The sequence below is a fragment of the Nicotiana sylvestris genome, chromosome 6, assembly GCF_000393655.2.
Source record: "Nicotiana sylvestris chromosome 6, ASM39365v2, whole genome shotgun sequence".
In the NCBI taxonomy this organism is placed as follows: domain Eukaryota; kingdom Viridiplantae; phylum Streptophyta; class Magnoliopsida; order Solanales; family Solanaceae; genus Nicotiana; species Nicotiana sylvestris.
Genome location: NC_091062.1, coordinates 185731954 through 185750244, shown reverse-complemented (window position 1 = coordinate 185750244; position 18291 = coordinate 185731954). Strand labels below are relative to the sequence as shown.

Genomic DNA, 18291 nt, shown 5'->3' with positions numbered 1-18291 from the left:
GCAATGCGACCTCTGGGCTGGGAATTGCGAAGCCTCTTCATTGCAAATGTGACGTCCCCTTCGCAAATGCGAAGTCAGTAGGTTTTCAAAGGGTTCGCAATTGCGACATCTGCGACCTGTTAAGTGGGATTTTGACAGGATTCTTCTTTATTTTACAACCTTTTCAAACCTTAAACTCCCATAGGTGATTTTCTTGAAGAGAGTTCTTCCCCAAATCGTAGGGAAACGATTTCTAACTTATTTTCTTCAATCTATAACATCTTTTTACATGATTTCCCTTCAAAATCTAGGGTTTTACGGGAAAATTGGGTGGTTTTGGGTAGAAATTAGGATTTTCAAATTTTGGAGATTTGGACCTCGATTTGAGGTCCGATTTCAAAACTAATTGCATATTTGAGTTCGTGAGTGAATGGGTGATCAGGTTTTGGTTCGAACTTCAGGTTTTGACCAAGCGGGCCCGGGATCGATTTTTGACTTTTTGGGGAAAATAATGGGAAATCTATTTTCATGCATTAGAATTGGTTTATTTAGCATTTATTAATATTATTAAGTAAATTATGACTAGATACAAGCGAATTGGAAGTGGAACTGAGAGGTAAAGCGGTAGTTGAGGCTTAATCTTGTCCGTGGATTCGAGGTTAGTGTTTGGCCTAACCTTAGCTTGAGGGAATATAAGTTGTAGTCTTATTTGCTATGTGTTAGTATGAGTACGACGTATAGGTGTGGTGACGAGTATATATAGGTTGGTATCAAGCATGCATGTGGGTCTTATACCATGATTGTTATGACTCTATTATGTAGTGTCCATGCTTAAATTGATAATTATCGATGTTGAACAATGTAATTGACTATTGTTGAGTATTGACTCAAGTTGAATTTCATTTTGTGAAGTAATTGTTGAAAACGAGATGATTATAGTTGAATCCCTTGTCGGGATGTTATTGTTGATATTGTTGATTCCCTTGATGGGATGTATTGTTCTATTGTTTGGGTAAGGAAGAGTGTAAAGCACGAAGGGTGATGTCGTGTATGATATTGTGAGTGAGTGTAATGTACGAAGGGTGATACAGTATCGATATTATGAGTGTTAATGCACGAAGGGTGATGTCGTATCATGATTTGAGAGTTAATGCACGAAGGGTGATTCCGTGCCAATATTGTAAGGAATAATGCACGAAGGGTAATGCCATGTCATGATTATGAGAGGTAATGCACGAAGAGTGATGTCGTGCCGTTTATGTTGTTTCATATGGTGAGGACGAGAGTAAAAGCACGAAGGGTGATGTCATGCACGTGTTATTGTTTCATTGTTCTTGTTGATATGGATATGATGTTCATTATGCTTCTTTATTGATGCCTCTTTGTTGGTTAATTATTAGAATCTGATATTCCCTGCAGCATGTCCTCTTCCCACCTTATTCTGCTGATTCATGTTACTATGTTTCTGTTTGTACATGATTTAACTGCACAGGTATATGTGATTGTTGCATCCTAGCCTCGTGACTACTTCGCCGAGGTTAGGATCGACACTTACTCAGTACATGGGGTCAGTTGTACTGATACTACACTCTGCACTCTTTTGTGTAGATTTCGGTACCGGACCTAGTGATTAGCTGAGGTAGTTGTCTTCATTCCAGGGAGACCAAGGTAGATCTGTTGGCATCCGTAGAGCCTAAAGTCCTCTTTCCCTGTTTTAGCTTTATGTTGTCTCTTTCATTCCGAGAACAGTTGTACTTTCTTTTCAGACTTGTGTTTGTAGTAAAAATCTTAGTCATTCGTGAAATTGTGACACCAGATTCATGGGTAGAAATGTATTGGATTATTTGAATTTGTTATAACTCTTCCGCGCCTTTCATTTGTTTAGCTATAGTTATTGTTTATATCTGTTTGGGTTGATTGTTAATGGGTTAAAACCTTAATAGTTGGCTTGCCTAGCTTTTACGAGTAGGCACCATCACGACTCATGAGGATGGGAAATCCGGGTCGTGACAAGTGGCAAAAGGGTACATACAGCAAGAAAGTTTAGACTACATGAAACATTCTCACCAGTTGACAAGATGGTAACTCTGAGAACAGTGATAGCTATTGCAGCCTCAAGAGATTGGGATCTTTCACAATGTTTTCCTGCAATGAGATTTGTTTGAAGAAGTATACATGAATTTGTCTCAAAGCTTTCACAAACAAGGGGAGTATAAGGTATGCAGACTACTTAAGTCATCCTATGGCTTAAAACAAGCTTCTCGACAATGGAATATCAAGCTCATTGATGCCCTGGTAGAAGCAAGCTACAAGAAAAGTTCTTATGATCATTCTCTATTCACAAAGTGGGCTGGAGATGATATTGTCATAATCTTGGTGTATGTGGATGATATTCTCATCACAGGGAGCAACAAGAAGCCGATTGAAGAAGCTAAAGGCACCCTTCATAACGGGTTAAAGTAAAGGACTTAGGAAAGTTGAGATATTTCTTGGGCAATGAAGTTTTATGATCTACGTCTGGGATTCTGCTTAATCAAAGAAAATATGCTTTAGAATTGCTTGAAGACATTGAGTGGGTCGAAACCTGTTATGAGTCAGTTCATACAGCATCCAAAATTATCACATTGGAATGCATCTTTGAGATTGGTAAGGTACATTAATAGGTCACCTAGACACGGTATGCTTTTAAAAAGAGGAGCTGATATAGAGCAGTTAGCAGCTTCTGTGATTCAAACTGGGTTGCTTACCCAAATACAAGAAGATCAGTAGTAGGCCATGCAATCAAATTAGGGGAGCCTTTGATATCTTGGAAATCCAAGAAGCAACAAACCATAAGCAGAAGCTCAGCTGAAGCTGAATGCAGAAGTATGGCAGTAGCAGTAGCTAAAGTAGTTTGGTTAGAAAGTTTGTTAAAAGAATTGAGTGTTGACATATCAACACTAGTAAAGTTGTTCAGTGACAGTAAAGCAGCAATGCAGATTGTAGTTAATCCAATATATCATGAGAGAATAAAACATATCGAGATTGACTGTCATTTCATTAGGGAGAAGATCGAGAAGGGATTGATTCGACTAGAATATTTGGGAAGCAAACATCAAATAGCTGATCTTTTCACAAAAGGGTTGGGTGCAGCTAGTACTGTATTCTAGGTCGGGCCCGGGCCTTCGTGGGCCAAACGGGTCGGGCTTCGGGGGCCTGGGTTTCGTGAGCCTGGGCTCGGCGGTCCCGGGCTTCGTGGGCTCAACGGGTGGAACCGGCCCGTGACGGGCCTAAGCCCATGTGGTCCTGGGCTAAACGGGCCGGGCTCGTGGGCCTAGCGGGGGTTTTTTTTTTTGTAAGGCAATTTCTTGTAGTATCATGGCTATATTAAAAATATATATGTAGTATATATGTAGAAATCTAATTATTAAAGTGTTTGACGAAAAAGAAAAATAACAAAACAATAGTAAAACACTAAATTGTCATGCATAATAAATTAATAACAAAGTACAACATGAAGCATATTAATATATATATATATATATATATATATATATATATATATATATATATATATATATATATAGTATACTAGTATAGAATGTTATGTATATATATTTCATTGTATATTGTCTTGTAGTATATATTGTATGTTATGTATATATATATCCCCTTATATATTTTCTTGTAGTATATATTATATGTTATGTATATATATTCTCTTATATATTTTATTGTAGTATATATATTGTATCTTATGTATATATATTATAACTTATTACTTCTATATTTTCTTGTAGTATATATTGTATGTTATGTATATATATTCTCTTGTATATTGTCTTGTAGTATATATTGTATGTTATGTATATATATATCCTCTTATATATTTTCTTGTAGTATATATTGTATGTTATGTATATATATTCTCTTATATATTTTCTTGTAGTATATATATTGTATCTTATGTATATATATTATAACTTATTACTTATATATTTTCTTGTAGTATATATTGTATGTTATGTATATATATTCTCTTGTATATTGTCTTGTAGTATATATTGTATGTTATGTATATATATATCATCTTATATATTTTCTTGTAGTATATATTGTATGTTATGTATATATATTCTCTTATATATTTTCTTGTAGTATATATATTGTATCTTATGTATATATACTATAACTTATTACTTATATATTTTCTTGTAGTATATATTGTATGTTATGTGTATATATTACCTATATATTTTCTTGTGGTATATATTGTATGTTATGTGTATATATTACTTTATATATTTTCTTGTGGTATATATTGTATGTTATGCGTATATATTACTTTATATATTTTCTTGTAGTATATATTGTATGTTATGTGTATATATTACCTTATATATTTTCTTGTAGTATATATTGTATGTTATGTGTATATATTATAGCTTATAAATAATTGCAAGTTAAAGACCCAAAAAATATTGCAAAAAGATATTCAAGGGCTTGTCTTATAATTTTTATTACCAAAAATGGCATATCTTTCTTAGTCTTCCTTCCCCCAATGGAATGAGCACAATAAGGTACTAATACCACCACTAAAAGGGAAAAAAAAACTAAAAGAAGATATGCCAAAGTACAAGGTACACCATAATCTACATTGTATCTCTAACAAATTTCATAAATCTTTCAAGGTTCGGAGGAGGTTGCGTTGGTGGTGGTGGAAAAGAAGCTTGTTCATCACCACTTCCGGGCGAAGCAACATCCTCCGCAATTTCCGCCATCATTTCTTCATAAGCTTCATCTATCGCCGGTTGTGATTCTGCAATTCCAAAGTTCCTTCTTTCCGAGCGGATCCAATCTCTAAACAGTACAGATTTTTCCAAGCTCTCCCTCATTGACGCTCTATGATCACCTATTTGCAGTCTTTCTTGAATGAAAGCGCTCTCTGATGCAACAGTTGAAGCTTGAATTGATAAAATATCCCGAGCCATCCTTGCAAGAACCGGAAAATATTTTTCCCTTGCCTTCCACCATTCCAAAAGATCAAAAGAGCCGTCTGGATTCTCCTTTTCAAGTCCCTGAGACAAATAAACTTGAAGCTCATTTAGATGTGAAGTTTCATCATAATTATCACCTTGAGAACCCCTGAACTCCGTCCAAGATTTAAGAGCTTTTAAGCCCGCAACTCTTTTAGACGATTGTGAGCTAGACGAAGTAGGGGTTGGAATAGTTGGCCTAGCATGCTCTAAGGCAAGTTGATAAGCATTATAAACTGTTTGAGCATTAATTTTAATTGAGGCTTTTGCATCTGCAAGTGTAGCAACTTCCTCATTTGAAAGATCTAAAGCCTTATAAATATTTGAATACCAAAAATGAGGACCTCCCAATTTCATTGTAGGATTTAACATTGCAGCAAGACCATAAATAGGAGGGATAGGAAAAAAATATTTTTTAAACTTTTGTTTCATTTCATTTATAGCAAGTTCATAAATGTCCCCACCCTCACCAAATTCAACAAACAAATCAGATAGTGCTGCAATATAAACTAAACAGTTTGAAATAGTAGGATAATATTGCCCAGAAAATGCATTTGTAGCAATTTGAAAATGTTCTAAAAAATCTAAAAGAATTTTAACATTCGTCCAATCTTGAGTAGTAAGCATTTCATCATCATCCTCACCACCTACCCGAGAATTAAACGTTGCATTAATTGGGTTTCTATATTCATATGCAACTACTAAACTTTCGTACATACAATTCCATCTAGTCGGGCAAGGTTTAGGAACCTTTCTTTCTCTAAGGCCATATTCATCACATTTTTTAAAATACTCTCTAAGTCTACTTCTACGGTTTGAATAAAAAAGCCAATTAAGAGCCATTCTAACCTTTTCAATTTCTATGTTTAAAATTCGCATACCATCACCGACAATTAAATGATAAATATGACAAATACATCTAACATGGAAAATATTAGTAAATGCAGGATTTAGTGTTGTTGTAAGCATGCCTATAGCACTAGTGTTACTAGAAGCATTATCCATAGAAATTGCCATTATTTTATCGCTAAAGCAAAAATATCTACAAATATCTGCAACAGTGTTAGCTATAAACTTACCTGTGTGCGTGAATTAATTATTCTATACGCAATTATGCGTTTTTGCATTGTCCATTCCTCATCTATCCAATGACTTGTAACAGTTAGATAATCACAATCATTACCACTTCTACCAATATCAGTAGTAATAGAAATCCGATTAGGTATATGAGTAAATAAATACCGCAAATATTGTTCATATTCATGTTTGAATTTATAAATATCACTCTTAACTGTTGCGCGAGGCCAACCTTTATAAGTAGGATTAAAAACTCTTCTAATATAATGAACCCAATTAGGATTAGAAGCAAAAGTATAAGGTAAGCACATAACAGTAATCATCTTTGCTAATTCTTCACGATCTCTATTTGGATCGTAATATAAAATACCTCCGGTGACAGTGTTAATTCCTGGTTGAACTAGATTTGAACCTGTACTAGGGTTAACCGCAGAATCTACACTTGTCCCCTCTAGCTGCGCTTTCATTTGAAAAAATCTAGCCTTATCTCTAGGGTGTGTTTTTATGTGCCTAGTCAAACTACCTGTGCCGCTACGGTCTCCAGTATATTTATGCGACATTAATTTCCCACAAGTTTTACACTTAGCCTGATTTTGTTCTCTTACTTGAGTAAAAAAATTCCAAACTAATGATGTTTCTAGGCGTTTAGCAGATTCTTTATTAAAAGTAGGAGTTTCTATAGGTGGGTCGGCCGGTGCATCAGTTGGGTTATTAAGAGGACTAGTAGGTGTATCATCTAAATCCGGTGCTTGAGTTTCATCATCATCCTCATTTTCCTCATTATTTTCTAAGATGGTTTCATTAGGATAAAGAGCATTCATAATTTCATCATCTAATCTATCACCTGGTGCAACATTATGATAAAATTCACTATCGGTAAATTGAAAACAAGGGTGATCACTATCAAGAATTACGGAAGGAGGAGGACGTCTAGGTTGGCGACTACTTTCAACTTGCTTATCTTTTCTAGGTCGGGGAGCCGGGGGAAGGGTAGTTGGTTGGCCACTACTTTCACCGGTTTTATCTTTTCCTTTACAAAATATTTTTTTCAAAGAAAATGCCATATTAATTATAATTATGCAATCTAAACCACACAAAAATATATTCTTAAAACGTAAGAGTTTAAACGAGTTTACCGGATTGCCGAACAACTTCTTGAAAATTGAAAATCGTTGAACACTTGAAAACTTCAATTCAACTTCACAATTTTTCACGAAATTTCAACAATAAATTAAGTAATTGTAGTAGAGAGATTGAGAGATATTGATGAATTGGTGAATAAAAATGAAAGAATGAGGGGTATTTATAGTTGAGAAATGGGGAAAAGTGTAACTATATAAAGTTTGGGGGCCAAATGACTATTTTAGAAACTACCAAACGGTCAAAAAAAGCCCCAAACGGCTACTTTTTAAATATGGCCGTTGGGCTATTTTTTTTTTTTTTTAAAAAAAAGTTTTTAAATTATAGTCGTTAGGCCCGCTGGCCCGGATCAGGCCCGTCAGCCGGTCCCGGGCTAAACGGTCCCGGGCTCGTGGGCTTAACAAAGAAGACCAGCCCGCCGCGGGCTTTAAGGGGCCGCTAGGACCGGCCCACCAAGCCCGTGAGGCCCATTAAGACCGCGGGCCCGGCCCGATCCGGTTCAGGACCGGCCCACAGTGCAGCACTAGGTGCAGCACAACACCATTATTTGTTATCCAAGCTAGGGGTGTTAGATGTATACCACCCTCCAGCTTGGGGTGGGAGAGGGGTATTGAAGTCAAGCGTCTCAGGTGACCCTTTTGTAATAGGTCAGTTAATTAGTTAGTTAGAGGCAGTGCTCGTGTGTGTTGTATATATGTGTACAGTGCTCATGCATTGAAGAAGAGATACAGAATCAGATTTTCATTTTCTCATCCTCATTTCTTCTGTTCTTCACCTTAGCTTCTAGATTCTTCTAACATTCTTCTTTTTCTTGGTCATTGTTTTACCTTTTGGTGAGAGCTTGCCTTCTTGAAATTGATTCCCATCAACAAAAACCCCCACCCATAATGCACTTATTTAATTAATGGCTTCAACAAATAATTACTTTTTTAGTTCAATTAGTGGAGTATATTATACTAAACAACTTACCAAAATCTCTTTTCATCATCTCTCAATTTTTTAATGCCGAAAGAAGTTTCAAAGTTGCTACTTGCCGCTCGACTAAATTAGCTCTTTTGCTTTCTATGCATTTTGTCATGAGCTCGAAGTATACCTGATTTAACGAAGGCGAACAGTGTCGGAGGTATGGTTTTCACCAAGAAAATTTAAAAAAGAAGAAGGTAACTACACAAAGAAGCAAAAAAAGTTCTAACTTCTAGTATATATACATAAAAAAAGATACCTTATATACACAATATAACTTTTCAGCGAAAGGGTTCGCCGATCCTTTTAGCTCCGTTATTGGGATATTAATTACTACCTCAATCACCTACAACTAAAAAAAATTATGTTCACCCTTCTTCCTAAAGTAATTAAACCTCCAAAACATGTGACATCTAAAGCTAGAAAAGTAAAGTGAGGGGGATATAATTTCTTGAGATTGGTACCAAGAATCTTTTTGGTGAAATAGAGCTTTGCTTCTTGGAACTTTTATTTCAAAATGTATTCTATTTTAATGGTTGGTCGACACTTAGTTTGAGCAGGTAATTATTGAAAAAAATTGGCCATAAGAAATAAATGATTGTATTATAAAAGAGGAAATTTGTAAATGACAATAAAGAAATAATTCTCTACTTCTTATCACCCCATAAAAATTATTGGAATATTTTGGCCACAAGAATTGATAAAAATGATTCACAATTTTTATTCAATCTACTTGCCGTTAAGTGCACAAGGGAATAGCAAGGTGATCAAGTATAATTTTATATATTTAATCATGTATAGACTAAAAGGTAGTTAACCATAATTAAATACTAATAATTGTATTTAAATATAGTGATAGATGCTATTTATTTATTTGCTTGGTGTAAATATCTGGTAAGTTTTTTCCCTTTTTGATTGTTTATTCTTCTTGGAAAGGTAGGTCACTGCCTATTCTTTAGCCTTTTTATTTTTCCCCAACCGTCTAATCTTTGATAACTAAAATTTATTTATATGAGTTTCAAAAAGTATAATTAGTCTCAAGCATAGACAAAAGGGAGAATTGTACTAGGTTAATAGATAGATAAATATACTAAAATGAATACTTTAACTGAATATAAATTATTCATCTAGCCTGACTCCAAACTATTGTATATATTATCTTGTCCACTTTCTAAGCATGTTTTAAAAAACTTAATTTGTATTAAGAAGATGTTTGGTAGGAAAAAACGAAATTTTATGTTTCAAGTGAAAAAAAAAAGAATGTATATATAATTTGCTCGAGAACGGAAGATTAGTTTGACCTACGCGAGCTAGAGGAAATAAAATTTGTTGATCATTAATTAGCATAGTTGCAGTCAATCAAGGGGACATTTTGTCTGAGAATTAGATTACAAGCAAGGGTTTATGATTACGGGGTATTAAAATTATAAATTGTGCTTAACGGTAGGTAAACCTACTTAATTAATGACAATTTTCACCCTAGATAATTAAGTAGAAACATTTGATTTAGTAGACACTTGTCACCTCCAACGTGTGCCTACTTTCAACACTAATGATATCTACTCGTTTTTTTAGCAGTTCTTTGCCCAACCATATGATTAGGGGTGTACAAAGGAAACCGAAAAATCGCACCAAACCGATAATTCGAGTCAAATCGGAAAAAAAATTCAATTATGGTTTGGTTTGATTTGGTTTGGTGTTAGAAAAGAAAACCCGACCATAATCGGTTTGGTTTGGTTTTAACTAAAAAAAGTCAAACCGAAACCAAACCAACCCTACATTACATGTATACAAATTTTAAAATATTTTATACATAAAAATAATAATTATAATGTAATTTATAAATATTTTTAACCTTTTTCATAGTTCTCTATTTTAATGTATTATTTCAAGCTTTGACTTAGAACTTTTGAATGGTCAAATATGTTTTATAGCCCATAAAAGTTAGTGATTCAAATAAATTCCAAAGCAAAATCAAATCAATTAAAATGCTAACAAAAAAAAAATCAATTCAATACTAGGAATGATAATAGTATTGGATATTTATTTTCTTAGTTTTTCATTACGTAGATAGTGAAAATACATAACATACTTTTAATATTATTTAGTCATGTAATTAATACTTCGTACTTATTAGTAGTACTTATTTAACATGATTTAGTACTTTTAGATTGTATTTATTTTTATTATGGCTTATTAATTAACAATATTTATTTATACGATTTGTTGACTGTTTTAGTATAATTATGACTCATCTCACAATATTTTGTATTATTTTATTGGGTAACATCTTATATGGTTTTATCCTACTAGGACCTAAGAAATATTAGAGCACAAATTATAAAATTTATGCTATGAAGATTTGGTCGAGAAAACCGAAAAATTCGAGAAAAACCGAGATTGAAAAACCCGACTTTTGTTGGTTTGGTTAATAGATTTAAAAATCCGAGATAATTAGTTTGGTTTGGTAATTGGAAAACTCGAACCAACCCGGTTCATGTACACCCCTACATATGATTGTGCTGAAAAGTGGCTAATCCACGTTATTGTTACTCCTTTCGGTTCATTTTAATTTTTTTTATGGTCTATAATATTTGATATTTCAGAATTTAGATATCAAGAAGAAATTAATTTCTTGTTTTCAAAGTTGTCCTTGGAGTAAAGAGCCTAGGGATATTTATTATATTTTTAATAAATAAATTAAGGTTAATATGATCATTTTATTATTAATTAATGCTAAAAGATGGATTCCTTAATATGTATAAAAATAGCTAAAAAATCATTTAAAGTGGATCGAAGGGAGTATATATTATTGCAGTTCCTATTAAATTAGTAAAGATCCAACCGAAAAACGAAGAGCTTAACTTATTCAGACAATTGTAATTTTAATTACTATTAGATGAAGATAACCTACAAAATATATAATTATTCACAATAACCTTATCAATAAATCACTTAATCTTTATCTTGTTAAAATAGATAAATAATGAAAAATTAACTTTGCTGTCAATATATACACATAACGGAGGTAGTAAAGAGTCAAACAAAGCTGTGACTAAAAAAAAAGTCAAAAAAAGCTGTCGGCAAAGCTTCATCTCCACGTGAGAAGAAAATAAAATTGGAGAAAGTAACAAAAAAGAAGCAGCAGTTCCCAGGTGCGGCGATCGGCGGGAAAATACTTAAACAAATAAACATGCACAATTATTTTCTGCTATTAAAAAATAAAACGTAACCGTTCAATTAAATAACATGACAAATGACTACGGCCCCGCCAACCGTGTCACTATATGTTATTCTTTTCCTACTATAGAAAAAATGACTTTTCTTCTTCAATTGGAACTAATAAACTAATCGAAAAATTCCATTCTAAGTCTAAGAACATATAGCTCCGGGAGTTAGAGGCGGACCCAGAATTTGAAGGTTAGGAATATAGTTTTGGATTCAATCAAAATTTACTTGCATAAATTAAGGGTATCCATTACTAATATATTACTATTTTCTAAAGATATGTACATAGAGTTTTTATCGAACTTTACGGGTACCAGTCACTCCTTTCGGTATAGCATAGGTCTGCCTTGTTGGGAATTTGTCCTGATTTTCTTACCTTATTCTTTTACTTGAAGGAAGTGTATACTATTAACCATAATTGTAACACCCAGACTTCCATAAGAGGGGTGATTGTAACAACCCAGACTTTAGAGAGTGTTCCACATCAGCAAAATACAAGAGAGTTTTAGGTATATAAGTTAACAACTCTTAGACCCTAGTAACACATTTTAAAGTCGTGCGGACCTAGGCCCAAAGCGAATAATACCACTAGTGGGTTGGGTTGTTACAAAAACTGTTTTATTTTTCCTTAAAGGAAAATATAGATCTCTCCCATAGTTGACATATTTCTTTCCCGAAGGAAAATATGTGGCCTCACTGAATATTTTTAAAATATATATTTTTATATTAGTATTATCATGTATAAATCAATTGACCAAACCCATATCATATAATAAAGTATTTTTATAGCTCTTTTATCGTCTGATTTATCGTCATTGAAGATTTGTAATTGTAAGCTTCCGCATGACGCCTTGTTATTTTCGAACCCAACATATCTCTACCTAGGGTGCAGTTTAGATCGTCAATAGAGTGAGTTGATAATCATGAGGTTTCACGTGCAAATTCGAGCGGAAGCGTAAAAAAGGTGATTTCATCCCATCTGTTTAGGCATTGGTAAATAGAATTGCTCAGTATTTATGTTAGTGGAAGGTTACAAGTACTCTAAAATTAGTTGAGATGTGCACAAACTATACATCACCGTCAAAATAAGCTTAAGAAGCAATCATATAGTATAAAAATGGAATAATAAAAACTAGCTAGGATAACAAATTCTTATTGACTATTGCATAAGCCATTAATAATTGTCCCCTTAGAACCCAACACACAGACCTTTTATGTCCCTACTTTCAGACTTATAAGACTTCTCCAAATCCACCATTTAGCCCCACTTTACATTTCACCATCTCCATCATTTCCTATTGTGCTCGTGCGCCCCATTTCTCTTTTTTCTACCTTCTTTTCTCTTTTGCTTTCTGAATAAATTTTGGGCTATATTGGCAATGGCAACTGGGACAGGATCACCTTGTGGTGCATGCAAATTTCTACGGCGAAAATGTGCTGTTGATTGTATTTTTGCACCTTATTTTTGTACAGAAGAAGGTCCTGCTAAATTTGCTGCAATTCACAAAGTGTTTGGAGCAAGTAATGTGTCTAAATTGTTGTTGCATGTTCCTGTTGCTGATCGTTGTGATGCTGTTGTCACCATTGCTTATGAAGCTCAAGCTAGGATCAAAGATCCTGTTTATGGTTGTGTTGCCAACATCTTCTCTTTACAACAGCAGGTAACTCAACATCTTGCCAGTAATTTTAGTATTATTCTTGTATTTTTATTATTACATGTTGTTTCTCCGAGGATCTATCGAAAATAACATGTTTATTTTCTCAAGGGAGTGGTAAGGTTGCATACGTACACTATTCTCTAGACTCCATTTTTAGGATTACACTGCGTTTGTTGTTGTTGATCCGCCTCTACCCTTTCTCATTTGCTTTCGATTGTAATATATATCTCATCAGATTCTTAGCTGTGTTCCTTAAATCTTTGAAGCATGAAATCAGATATTTGCAAAAGACATAAATTCCACTCAACCAACTTGTTGTTAATGGCAAAATCTCTTTTCAACTTGCTAAGTATGATTAGTAAGTGATTTCTTTCTTAAGTTAGCTAGTTTTAATGGCTAGAAATTAACTATCAGTAATACATTCTTGTGTTGCATCGAATGTCATCATGTTTGACGTCTCAAAACTACTTATTCAGATCAAAGATCAAAAAGCAGAGATATTCGATCAAGTGCTGTAAAAATAAAAAATAAAAACCAAAATATATTCCTGTCCACAAAATAAAAATTTAATTTCACGTATGAATACCACTGGACTTCATAAAGTCATAAATCTAAATTTCATCGCATTAATGTAAGTGACTTTATTCAGTATAATAATAAAGTTCAGCTATTTTAATATATTGTGACTTTACTGTTATAATTGGTAAGGTTCAATGACCGTGAAATTAACCCTTATATTAAAACAAATAGTCGTAATATTTTTGCCCTAGTAGTAATTTCTCAAAGCCTTGTTCCGGAAATTGATTTCTTCTTGTTATGTATATTTCAGGTAGCATATTTGCAGGCTCAACTAATGCAAGTGAAGGCTGAGCTAGCTCAAAGCTTTATCAATTCAAGTAATCCTCAATGGAGCAACAATAATATGGAGTCAATTAGTGGATTAATGACATCGTCCTTTCCAGCTAATTATTATAATTATTTTAAGTCCAGCTCATCACCACAAAGCTCATTGGAGTCTTCTGATAATTGCAGTGATATTGGGATGAATATGCAAGACATGCAAAGCCTAGACCAACTCTTGTATCAAACATATACTAGTAGGAATATTGGCTTTTAGGATTATGCAAAACTGAGTCCTCCTTTGTTTTAAATTTGATGGACAAAATTACTAGGTACTTATGTTATTATTAGATATTGTGTAGCTTGTATTTGGTGAAATATAGTCGAAAAAGAAATCCTTTATCCCATCTCATATTCTCATGTTATTACCAAAACCAAGGCATTTTTCCATTTTCTTAATTTTATTTGATACCTAAGTTAATTGAGCTAATGGAAAAAATATGTATGTTTCCAGTTCTTAAGACAACTGATTAACTATGCACCAGAGCTTCTAGAGTATCTAACCATTAAGGAGATCGAAAAGAAGGTCAAAATGACAAAAAAAGGTAAAATATTTTGCACCAGCCGGGAATCGAACCCGGGTCTGTACCGTGGCAGGGTACTATTCTACCACTAGACCACTGGTGCTCACTGATACTTCATAGTTCCATAAAAATATAAACCATCAAAATCATATTTATACTGCCCCGTCTCTATGGAGGTGGGTGGAGATCAAGAGAAGCCAGGCATGTCATACTCTTCAAAGGTTGTGTCACATCAATTTTTATAGTAAATTTCTTGTGTATTCACTCTGAAAGAGAGAACTTGAATCGGTGAAAAAAGAGCATCAGAATATAATTATTTAATTCGGTGCTTTGCCCCAACTAACAAGAATAGAAAGATTTACTTAGATGTATTCTTTCATGTTTAGGGTCATGTACTTTGTTACTAATGATGGTTATTGAACCAGAAACATAGAATGGACGTCGATAGCTAAACACCAAAGATAAGTTTAACATATTATCAAACAAAGGCATAGCAAGACAAGCCTGGGTCTTTTTGGTCAAGTCATGATATTATATCGGCCAAAGATATAAAAGTGCAAAGAACTTAAATCCAATTGTATAATACTTGTTAGATATATGCATACTGGTTAAACATAAGCAAGAAACAAGATCTGGCCAGTTCATTTGACATGGAGCTGGCTAAAGTGATGAATTTCACCAAATCCATTGCTGCTGTGGTTAACGGAACTTTTGGGGAAGTGACTAAAAATGTACAGCTTTAGCAAACATTAAGGGCTATTAGTGCTCTAGATGAAAGAACGTGGATCATTTTGAGTCCAAACCCAAAGATAGTGGACTATTTTGTGTCTTTTCTCTTTATTTGGCCAGAACCCTTATTTTTTCATCCTCCCCCCTTCCTCTCCAATCTCTCTTTCGGCAGCAAGCGGCGAACGGCACAGCAGCAGGCGGCGTACGGCTGATCTGCGCATCTTCTAGGTTAGTTTCTATCTCTATTTTTCTCTTTCTTATTAATCCCTCCGTTCCAATTTATGTGAACATATTTGATTGAGCAGTTTAACAAAAAATAAATTTTTTTTGAAATTTGTAGTCTTAAACAAGTCAAAAGGGTCCAGAGTATTTGTGTGGCTTGTAAAAGCTTCTATTGAAAATTTAAGTTAAATTATTTCTAAATTTAGAAAGGGGTCATTCTTTTCTTAACAGATCAAATAGGAAATAGATTCATATAATTGGAAAGGAGGGAGTAACTCTTTGTGATTTGTGAGTTTCGATGACACTTACTGACCATTAAGTATGTTTAGTATGTAAGCAAGAGGATATACTCTAATCTGCGAATCATCACTGCAAATTGCACTTCTCAGTAAAAAAAATTGTTGGCAACACAAGATATTAGGGTAAGGGCTTGACGACTAAGCTTTGCCTGGTTTTCCGATGTAGAAATATCATATCTAAACTACATTTGTGTGTGTGAAATTCATATATTTATATACAACATATTATTTGGACATAAACAAAACCTTGATTTGGGGAGAGTGGTTAGCTTCTAGGAGAGAACAATGTCCTCTGAAGAATATCTGAAGGCTTTTTGTATATTTGTCTAGCCCAAAGGAAAATGATATCTAAGTATATCAATTGTCAAAGAAACAAACATGAACTACTTATGCAGTCTCACACTTACTATAACACGAGTTGGTTAGAACCTTTTTATAGTGAAATTCTTGAACTGGGAAATTTCTAAGCAAGACTAGATAGTGGATGATTGCGGAGAAGCATGCTTTTTTGTTGTTGCGTTTGATATTCTTTCTTATACTAGTAGTGATACTGTGGAAGGATGCAAAAAGAATACATCTAATAGGATGTAGGACCCATCTCAGCCTGATTATGATGAAATGAGAAGAAGAAACCTTCCCAGGGGGTTTTCCTGAAGGCACTCATATAATATTCGTATTTGGAGAAGTGAATGGGCTTGTCAAAAGGAAAAAAAAAGGATTGAATGGTGTTTTAGTCATGCAATTTCACTACTACTTTTTTGCTTTTTAAAATTGTTGGCTTATTATTAATGATATATAAGTTGGTTGGGTGGAAAGGGGTGGTTGGGTTGAGGTTCTGAATTTCATGTTGAAGATGTTGTTTACATAGCCTAAGTTGACATAAGCTTTGTTGTCTTTCAAAAAGAAAAAAAAATTGAAATAAAGGAAAGACATCTGAGTTGAATACTATAACCGTTATGTCTCGAGTGAACTATAAAGATTGTCCTTATCATGAGAACTGCTAATTTTCTGTTTTTGTTAGTCAATATGATGGTAAAAGGATATAAGTTTCCATCTTCCTTATCTTCGTCCTTATCTTCGTAAGCAAGTATTCTGTCTTTTGTTTCTTCGTCATTACACTTGAAAAGTAAGCTTGGATCAAGGCCAGAACAAGCTATACAGGCAATCCTTATTGAACTTGAATCTAGCTCAAACTTTTTCCCTTCCAATTTGACCTGCTGAGTTTGTGCGCCTAGTGCTCATATGCCTATATATACATTAAGGAGTTCTTGCTACCGAGATTTAGTGTTGATGAACCATGGCATTTAAGTCAAAACAAGGACCAAGCAAACCAAAAGCAAAGAAAGACAAACTCATTTTGGACCAGCAAACAGTTTTGGTATAATGCTGGTTTTGTTTTGTTGTTTGGGTTATGGTATAGAAGAAAAGTTTTCAAACATGTTTTTGTGCAAGTTCGGATGTAGGCTCACAGATTTTTGGAATGAAAATCAAATGATTTGCCGAACTCTAAAATTTCTCTGTCCATCAGACTTGATTAGCTCCTTCAAACCATTGCCAACCTACTAACCTAAAAATTATGTTCCACTATCTGAAGTTTTCTTTTAGCTTGTCTTTTGATTATTGGTGGGTTTTCAACTATTTAGTTCTGCACATCTTTGGAAGACCAAATTTTCATCTGTTTTGGTTGTCTCTACCAGATAAGTAATGGGTGATAAGAAGAAGGCTGGAGCTCTATTCGTGAGGCTCGTTTCAGCTGCTGGAACTGGGTTTTTCTATGTAAAGAAGAAGACCAAAAAGCTTCAAACGAGTCAAACGAAACTTGAATTTAGAAAGTTTGATCCTCGTGTGAATTGTCATGTTTTGTTCAAGGAAGAAAAGATGAAGTGATACAAATGCCAAACTTGTACCAGACCCTTTTCACACTTGGTTTTCGTTTGTAGCAACCAGACGTGAATTTAGATAAAGAAACTTGTAGCACAACAATACGGTTGGTTTTTTTAGTTCAATCTACGTATTGTAATTCTCTGAGTTCGTTCGTGATCATGTAGCACTACAATTCGGTTGGTTTGTTTAGTTCAATGTATGGTTGGTTGGTTTGGCTGTGGACCAACGATTAATTTTGTTTACTGCAATAACATTTGCTCTCACATTACAGAATTAGCTGAAAGAACCTTCCATAGCCCTTGAACTATGATGTTTTTGAGTCTTTGAGTTCCAACTAAAAATTGGAAATGAACAAAACGGGACATGTAATACCTATGAAATTAATCAAATGACACTACCATAAACTAATAAAGAACCTTTTCTAGGCATTGCTCCATGAAGTTTTTAAGTCATTTAGTTATAATTACAATGGAATAAAGCTGCAAATATGGAACTATGTGGGAAATATCAATATCTATCAACATAACCAAATATATATTAGATTAAGCGCTAACTTTATCATGGCCAGCTTCTGCCTCTTATAATAGCTGAATCCAGTAAGGTTTCATGTAAGGTGTAAAGGAAAAAAGTTTACTATTATTAGGTGTTTGCATTAAAATGGAAGTCTAATTGT

General features: G+C 33.9%; 1 protein-coding gene, 1 long non-coding RNA gene and 1 other non-coding gene across 3 annotated transcripts; 2 read left to right on the top strand and 1 right to left on the bottom strand.

Annotated features, from left to right (window-relative positions):
- The first annotated feature begins 12695 nt into the window (after nt 1-12695).
- Nucleotides 12696-14239, top strand: LOC104227282 (LOB domain-containing protein 16-like). The gene is made up of 2 exons (XM_009779504.2): nt 12696-13063; nt 13890-14239. The coding sequence occupies exons 1-2, from the start codon at nt 12782-12784 to the stop codon at nt 14175-14177; spliced, it is 570 nt and encodes a 189-aa protein (XP_009777806.1). The 5' UTR covers nt 12696-12781; the 3' UTR covers nt 14178-14239.
- A 277-nt stretch (nt 14240-14516) lies between these two features.
- TRNAG-GCC (transfer RNA glycine (anticodon GCC)) lies at nt 14517-14587 on the bottom strand. Its single transcript has one exon. It is a non-coding gene; the product is annotated as a tRNA-Gly (tRNA).
- A 399-nt stretch (nt 14588-14986) lies between these two features.
- On the top strand, nt 14987-17832 carry LOC104227283 (uncharacterized). Its single transcript, XR_011400335.1, has 2 exons — nt 14987-15441; nt 17432-17832. It is a non-coding gene; the product is annotated as an uncharacterized lncRNA (long non-coding RNA).
- The last annotated feature ends 459 nt before the right edge of the window (nt 17833-18291 follow it).

Excerpts from the sequence above, each read along its gene's own strand:
- LOC104227282 (XM_009779504.2), top strand. The coding sequence starts at position 12,782 with ATGGCAACTGGGACAGGATCACCTTGTGGTGCATGCAAATTTCTACGG. Across the intron at positions 13,064-13,889 it reads TCTTCTCTTTACAACAGCAG|GTAGCATATTTGCAGGCTCA; the intron begins GTAACTCAACAT and ends TGTATATTTCAG.